This window comes from Lolium perenne, chromosome 3 (assembly GCF_019359855.2).
Source record: "Lolium perenne isolate Kyuss_39 chromosome 3, Kyuss_2.0, whole genome shotgun sequence".
Classification (NCBI taxonomy): domain Eukaryota; kingdom Viridiplantae; phylum Streptophyta; class Magnoliopsida; order Poales; family Poaceae; genus Lolium; species Lolium perenne.
The window spans coordinates 59,364,316-59,372,332 of NC_067246.2; the positions used below are offsets into that span (position 1 = coordinate 59,364,316).

Genomic DNA, 8,017 nt, shown 5'->3' on the forward strand with positions numbered 1-8,017 from the left:
GCAGAATAAAGTCCACCTTTTCAACCCCCTGAACTTTTGAGGAAATTTTGTTTTGTAGCTATAGAACTTCTATTTAGTATGAAAGCCCATTGAAAGAAAATTTGTCCGAAATAATCACTAAACTCTTGGAAAGTCTATATCACATCTAAATAAAAACGTTTACATGTCAACATATGGCACACACAAAAGGGTACACCGAACGGAACATGAACAACATATCATAGCAAGATATATAACATCAAGCACGAATACTATCACAAAGTACATGAGCAAGTAAAGAGCTTAAGAATATGAATAACCGAGGGAACGTGAAGACAACAATGTATCACGAAATTCACTTTCCACAAAAGTTAGCCTCCATTTTGCATCGGTGTGGAAGCACAATATTCTTCCAAGCACCGCAATCGCTCACTGTAATCTGCCAAGTGACAAGATCCCTGTCTAACCCCTTGTGGTTGCCAAAGTATCTAACCAAGATACTATTAATTTTCAAACAAAGGGTACCATGTGGCTTTGCTTTATCCGTCCACACCAAGTGGAATTAAACCCACAAAGCTCAAAACAAGTAAACAAAAAAATCCCAATTTACTTTATCATAGGCCTTCTTGAAGTCAATTTTAAACACTAATCCTTGTTACTTTTTAATTCTGGATTCATGTAAAACTTCATGCAAAGTCATAACTCCATTCACAATATTTCTACCCCGAATAAAATTATTTTAAAATTGCAGAATTACTTGATCAACTGCAGGATCAAATCTAATATAAAGAGATTTGGTAAAAAAAATTGAAACACACATGAAGCAAGCAAATAGGCCTGAACAGCTGGATTCTGTCAGAGGACGTGACTTCACTTCAATCAACGTTGATATTGCATTTTAATCTGTTAGTTCTATAATTAGAAATGCAAACATACTCGTCTAGAAGCAAAGAAATTGCATACTGCCTGCAAAATCCACGGTCCGACAAGACTATTTCATAGTCGTCTTAGGCAGACCCAAGATGCCCATGAATTTCTGAGAGTTCCGTTACCTTTTTAGAAAAAAAAGGTATGCCCCGGCCTGAGAGTTTTGGTCCCTATCAAAACACTAGGGTTAGAAGTTCCTACTAGTTCTAGAAGTTCCTGCTAGTTCTACTTCAGTGAAAACTGGAACATGTTGCAGCCTGCAGTCCAATGCGCACACGCACGCCTCACTGCTCACCATCATCGCCAGGAGTATTCTTCATGAGTTCCCGCGCTTTCCTACAGGAATCCAGCCGGATGGAATTAAAATGTCAGCTCTACGAAAACTTCCACACTATGCAACTCAATAACTACACGATTCCTCTTTACGGAGGCACAAGTGGTGAAAGGACTTGCATTGACGCGCATAATCGACCTAAGAACATACTAGCATTTAGAAGAAACTCGAAACCGAAACAGATAACCAAAAGATATTAGGTTACCGTAATTGAACATCAATCTCAGCATTCCCAGGATCCATTCTTTGTGCATCTTCGAGACCATCACAGGCTTGTTTATATTCCTGGGAGTGCAGAGCAGATCGAAGAAACGTGAGCAGACTATGGATCAGCATGAGATAACTGGACACATTGGTAAGCTAGACGCACCTTGAGTAGCATGTGAGCTGCAGCTTGATGGAAGCAAGCTTTTGCCCACTTAGGTCTCAGCATTCTGCACTTGAGAGCATCTGACAAAGCACCGTCACCATCGGCCATGAGCAGCTTACAAAGACTCCTGTTTGCATACAGTGTTGCACTCTTTCCATGGGCTATTGCCTATGGTCAAGCATGACAAGTCATGCAAATATTATTCACAAAGATGACACACATAAGTTCTATTTTAGATGGCCTACAGAAGTTCTATATGAACACGGATTCACGGGATTTCATGCATGCAACCAGGTAGAAAACTATCTACAACTTTACTACCCGGTAGTACATCAGAATGGCTTATGGAAGCCATTTTATTACTTTACATGTAGTCATCAATCATCATTCATCACATCAAAAAACTAACCAAAAAGAAGACAACCATATCAAAGATTCATATTGGCCAAGGATAAACAAACTTCTCATAGATTCTCGAGATGTAAGACATCAACGAAGTTTGATTAAGTCATCTTTTTAGCATGCGTGGATGATGTCAGAGTTTCTTAATTGAAGTCAAGTACGCATGCCATGCATATTAATATCCGTCAGTTAAGATCAGTCCCAATCAGTGACGGAACACCTGTCATGTTATGCACAATATAGATGGCAAATTAACAAGCAGTATATTAGTAGATAAGAATGAACACTACCTAGTGTTTACATGTGACCCGTTTGTTGTTCCATATATATAATCAAGATATGCATCGAGGAAACCGTTGCTTTTATTAGTTCCCTTGTTGCCCCCTTAAATGGACTGCATGCTGGAATCTTCTTTCATTCTTCCCCAAATAGTAACATGAGTTAATTTTAGCATTTTCTTAATGAAAAGTGGCTTCATATCATATTCATTTTAGATGACCCTTGGTCTCAGACCTAATCATTGTTTAAGTTCCTATAAATAACAGAAATTGATCTTCTAAACCATCATAGATAAGGACATAAAGTGCAAGAGGTTTACCAAACCATAAAAGTGTGATGCCATCTTATACTCCTTCTGCCTGAATGCCGTATCAGCCTGGGACTTGAACAAAGCAGTTCTTCTTTCAAGGTGCCTTTGCTCCTGGACAATAAGTAGAAGAAACAGGAATAAAATATTTAGCTTTTGGAATTATAATCATTATTTACTACTCCCTCTGATCCATAATGAAGTGTCGGGGCTTTAGTTTTACGGATCGGAGGGAGTATATGGTAAATAAATTTTGCTATTGCTCGAAGTCCAAAATCTGGTTTAGCCGTAGAAGTTTCTACAACGGTGTGGCTGAATAATTCATTGGTTCAGAGATCAGTGGTACCAAGTTTTATTTAGATCAAACCGAAAAGTCGAGGTCTTAAAGGGACTCCTGTGCAACTGCCTGTAGTTACCAGATAAAAAGCATCTAACTATTCTATAGCATTACGAGATTTGCGCCAGTGTCTACACCATGACAACCTAATGGAAGTTACCAGAACTGACACTGCCGTGCAATTTATACGCAAATATCGTTTTGCAAACAGTGAATCAATTGCCTTATCTTAAGGGTTTATCTTATCGGGTGTAAAGGTGCTCGTACTTTTCAACTTTGGAAGCAGCAGTAACTTTTTTCCTCAATGATTTTAACCTATTATCCGGCAAACAACCAGAGTTTCATTAGCATTTTCTCTTCATTACAATCCAGGGTTATTCATATAATGATCTGTTACCAAACTGATAGTGCATACATCACATGGGTTCATGTCTTCATCATGTCTATTGTTGGCAGCCATGTTATTAGGCCAGGGCCAGATATTATCTCTCCTTCATCATATTACCCTTCTAAATGACAGTTTGTAGTTTGCTCTCAGCTAATCAAAACTTAAATAACTTCTTTTTAAAATGATCTTCACAAGATGGACATATAAAAAAACTGTTATAAATGATCCTCTCGTATAGATGTGTGTCATGCATCTAATAACAACAGCTTGCAGCACAGTGAATGGACACAGTTGACTGAAGAGGAAAACAACTGCTTAATTTTGAACCAATATTCAGTATGAAAACAGCATGAGAACAGAAGATAACATACTATTGGCTTTTCATGTTCAATTTTCGCATAAGAAATTACTCCCTCAATACTCCAGTCTGGGGCATTTGGAATTGGGCTAGTCACAGGAAACAACATTTCAACCTCTTCGATGCAATCACGTAATGCAGCATACTCTATAGGCAATGTACCCACCTGGGCAACAAAATAGAAAAAAAAAGTTATTTTGTTCCGTTAAAAGAATGAAACTAAGGAGATTATAACAAAAGAATGTGATCACTACGTAGCATACAATCATTGTAGAAAATCATAATATTGTCAGGAAAACCAGGATCACGATATTTATCAAATATATCAACAAGGAGAGAATACCAACAATTGGGGTGAAGAACTACATCCATTAAGATAAGAAAAGACAAATTATTTCAGTTTTTATTCCATAAGTACATTGGAGAAATACTGCTACCCAGAATAGTACATAATACTATTTTATATCTCAGTATCTCATCAACTCTCACCACCCGTGTAGAATATTAGGACAGGAACATGAACATGGCGTAGTGTAAAATATATGTTGAAACTATGCATTGCAGGAGAGAACCAGGATCTACGAATATTTTATCAAATGATTCAACAAGAATTTACCCAGAAAGCATTTAACGGAGTACAAGGTTTTTAAGAGAGGAGTTTCAGCGAAAGTTGAGACTGGGACACCACAGGAATTTGCAGTGGCAACACCCCTGAGTCCCCGTGTAAACATATAGATAAAAACATGAAGTATTTCTGCATATGATTTGTTTCAGTTCGTCCTCTGACTGATGGTAACATTAATATAAACACGTTCTCGGAGTAAAAGAATAAAACAGAATACCAACAGGATGAAGAACAGCAAAAGGTAAGCTAGAAAAAGTCCAATTATTAGTGTTTACTGCATGAGTCCATTTGAGAAAAGTTCAATATTATAATCTTAGGAGGAGCCCTCATAGGTCCTTCAAAAACTGTTTGACCGGAAGGTTAAGACAGCTATACTAGGCACAAGTAAATTTTGCATCAGCATAGTCTACACAAAGCGACTTAAACTCATGGCAAAATAGCTCCCCAACAATATCAGAGAAGTTGAATAATAATAGTAGTACTGTAGTAGTATCACCAGAAGCTTTAGCAAAATATATTAAAATTCTGCATACCAGGTCAGTAAAATATCTAGAAAATATACAGAACATACATCATCGGGGATATTAGGATCTGCTCCAGCCTTAAGTAGCAACTTAATGTAGTTGGTGTAACCTCCTTGCATCGTGGCAAAAATCAGAGGAGTAGCCATGGAACCCTTGCAGTTAACATCGGCACCAGCCTGTAAAATGGATTATGCAGTTCATGTTGCGCATCAACACATGGCAGAGATGGTAGACAGGTAGAGTAAGCGAAATCATAACATAGAAATGATTAATAATCAAGATAATACTCACCTTAAGGAGTAGCTTCACACACTTCAATGAACGGTAAATAATAGCACTCAGCAGGGGAGATCCAATACCACTAATAATGATGTTAGGCTGATAGCAAGTATTATGTTATGTATTAAAAAAAACATGTGGCATGATGAACTGAAGAGTTTCTTTTGAGATAAACAAGGACATACTAATTAAAAACCATGTCATCATATAATCTACTATTCTACTGGTGTGTTTTTTTGGCTCAAGAGACCCGATGGTAAGTGGACCATCAAATCCCAATCCTGATCTACAACGACTGTTTGTTTGGTTTGAGAATTGGAATGGGTTGCTCCGTCAAATGAAACACACTTCAACATCATAAACCTAGAAAATAATTATGTAAGCAACTAAACACCCCCACGTTAAGACATATTTGTCCATGTCATTTGACAGGTTTGCATACTAAAAACAATCTGTCCAAATTAACTATTTATCAGAAGAAACAAGAAACAGTAGAGGTCATATACATTCGCGTGGTGGTCCAGTAAAATCTTCACTGTCTTATCTTGCTCGTTTGTAGCAGCCACATAGAGTGGGGTTCCACGGCCACAGTCCAAGTCAACTGGCACTCCTTTGGAAAGGATGAACTCTGTTATCTTGCAACTTCCTGTGGTGAATTAGATTATTCCGTATGTCATAGACACAAAGATTGAACAAATTGAGCATAGTAGAGTAAATAATCACTAGTACTACAATTGACCCAATTACAGCAATTAAGTGTGAGTGTGTGTGTTGGGGGCATCACCTGAGCCCGCAGCATGGTGGAGAGCTGTGCGTCCTTTGTCATCTGCTTTCATTAGATCACCACCACGATCAAGAAAATATTTGAAGGTAGGAATATCACAGGACTGAGCAGACATCATAAACGGACTCGAGCCTGTAGAAAAAATGCACATCACGAATACAATCTCAGGTCTCAAACTGGGAAACATTGACATGACAACCACCAATTTAAATAATGAAGAAAGAGATAGAGAACGACCTAGAGCTAGAGCCCCGTATCCAGGAGCATTCCCATCTCCCCCAAGCTCCTCCACCAAATACTTGCAAACCTCCAGATGGCCCTTGTATGCCGCGATATGCAGCGCATTAGCTCCATCCACGTTGAAAGAAAAAATCGCAGACAGCTCGCCGTTTCCCTTGGTAAGACTCTTCACAATACCTTTCCCCAAAGAAACATCATCATGCATTACCGAAATGAATAGCCAAACCAACAAGATTGAGAACACAATGAAACAAGAAAACCTGTTTGTGATGCATAAGAACCTCATGAGGTCAACTGAACCGATCTAACACATGGAAGTTAAAACTTTGACAGCATATCAATTCAGAGTACTTAGACTACAATAAAACATCTGGATGTAAAGAGAAACCGATCCCCACATCGAAAGTTGTCACATTTACACCCTGAATTGTTAAGATAAAGATATTGCTAGTCAGAATTTTGCTTGATCCGGAATCTTGATACCTTGCAAGTACTAAGATAGAATAGCTTGGCCACTTACGAAATCAAGACAACCTTCACTAGCATCACAGAAAATAGAATCCGGCACATGATCTTTCCACAGCTCCGGAAAAAACAAGGAAGGACGTACGGGACAGAAAATATTCGAACTTTTTCCTACTGCTAGTACTATTTCCGAAGGCGAGCGGTAACAAGATGATACGCGAGGCAATGCAGCCTGTGTGAACAAGAACAAACCTCCGACCCCGCGAACACAGCACAGGCACAAGCTAAGTACCGTCGCAGTAGTATACTGGGACTGACCGAACACCCAAATTGGGACAAATAGGCGGGCATGGATGCGGCGGCGAAGAGGAGAAGGAGAAGGGTACCTTTGAGGCGGCCGAGGTTGCCTTCTATGGCCGCCTTGATGACAGCCTTCTCATCTGCATACACGAGCGCGCGCACGGCACGGCCGCCAATAGTTAGAAACGCATCCAGAGGCCAGAAAGAGGGAGGGGGAATCGGAGAGGAGGACGGGGAGGACAGCGAGGGCTCGACGTATGTACCGTTGCTGCTGTCGTCGGAGGGGCAGTAGATGAAGGGCGGCGCCATGTCTCCGTCGCCTGCTGCTAGAAGCTTCCGGGGCGGCAGGAATGGGAGAAGAGCCCTGCGCGGCGCGGAGAAGGTGGGTGCTTTTGGCGAGGAGGACGAGGAGGGCGCACTATAGTGGAAGAGCCTGGTGTTGGTGCGCTACCAAGACCGGTGACTGGCTTGTGAACCGGACCTTGGGCTTGGAGTATGAAGAGCTGGTCCAGCCGGACTCCTCGCTTAGAGCGGTGCGGAATAGAGCCACTTTCTTTTTGAAACTATAATATATTAAGTCAGCAAGCCGTTTCATAAAAACATTCTAGTCCCTTTACGTAGCTCGGTAAGAAAAAAGTGTATCTAAAACTTGCTGCTTTCAAATCATAGTATGTTACATCATCTACAAGTTTGCTAATAATAAAGCTACAAGTTTGCTAATAATAAAGCTAGGAGGTTTATCATAGTTTTACATCATCTACAAGTTTGCTAATAATAAAGCTACAAGTTTGCTAATAATAAAGCTAGGAGGTTTATCAAATCATAGTATGTTACATCATCTACAAGTTTGCTAATAATAAAGCTACAAGTTTGCTAATAATAAAGCTAGGAGGTTTATCAACCTAATTACAAGAATTTTGGTCACAAAAACTATTTCTAGCTACCTCATGAGCAACTTCATTGGTTTCTCTTGAACATTGTTTAAAAGAGACCTTGTCGATTTATGTTGCAAGATCAAGACAATATGCAAAGATGGCCGATGATTTGCCCCACCAAACTTCATTTCCTGAACAAGCATACACTGTTTCCATCGAGTCTGATTCCATTATAACATTGCTA

At 39.6% G+C, this 8,017-nt stretch overlaps 1 protein-coding gene across 1 annotated transcript; it reads right to left on the reverse strand.

The window, feature by feature from the left end:
- Positions 1–853: 853 nt before the first annotated feature.
- On the reverse strand, positions 854–7,281 carry LOC127341139 (uncharacterized). Its single transcript, XM_051366909.2, has 12 exons — positions 7,162–7,281; positions 6,985–7,038; positions 6,131–6,310; positions 5,894–6,025; positions 5,616–5,755; positions 5,122–5,208; positions 4,878–5,006; positions 3,695–3,847; positions 2,611–2,712; positions 1,611–1,778; positions 1,446–1,525; positions 854–1,242 (listed from the first exon to the last, which is right to left on the reverse strand). Exons 1-12 carry the CDS (start codon positions 7,205–7,207, stop codon positions 1,191–1,193), a joined length of 1,323 nt encoding a protein of 440 aa, XP_051222869.1. The 5' UTR covers positions 7,208–7,281; the 3' UTR covers positions 854–1,190.
- Between the last annotated feature and the right edge of the window lie 736 nt (positions 7,282–8,017).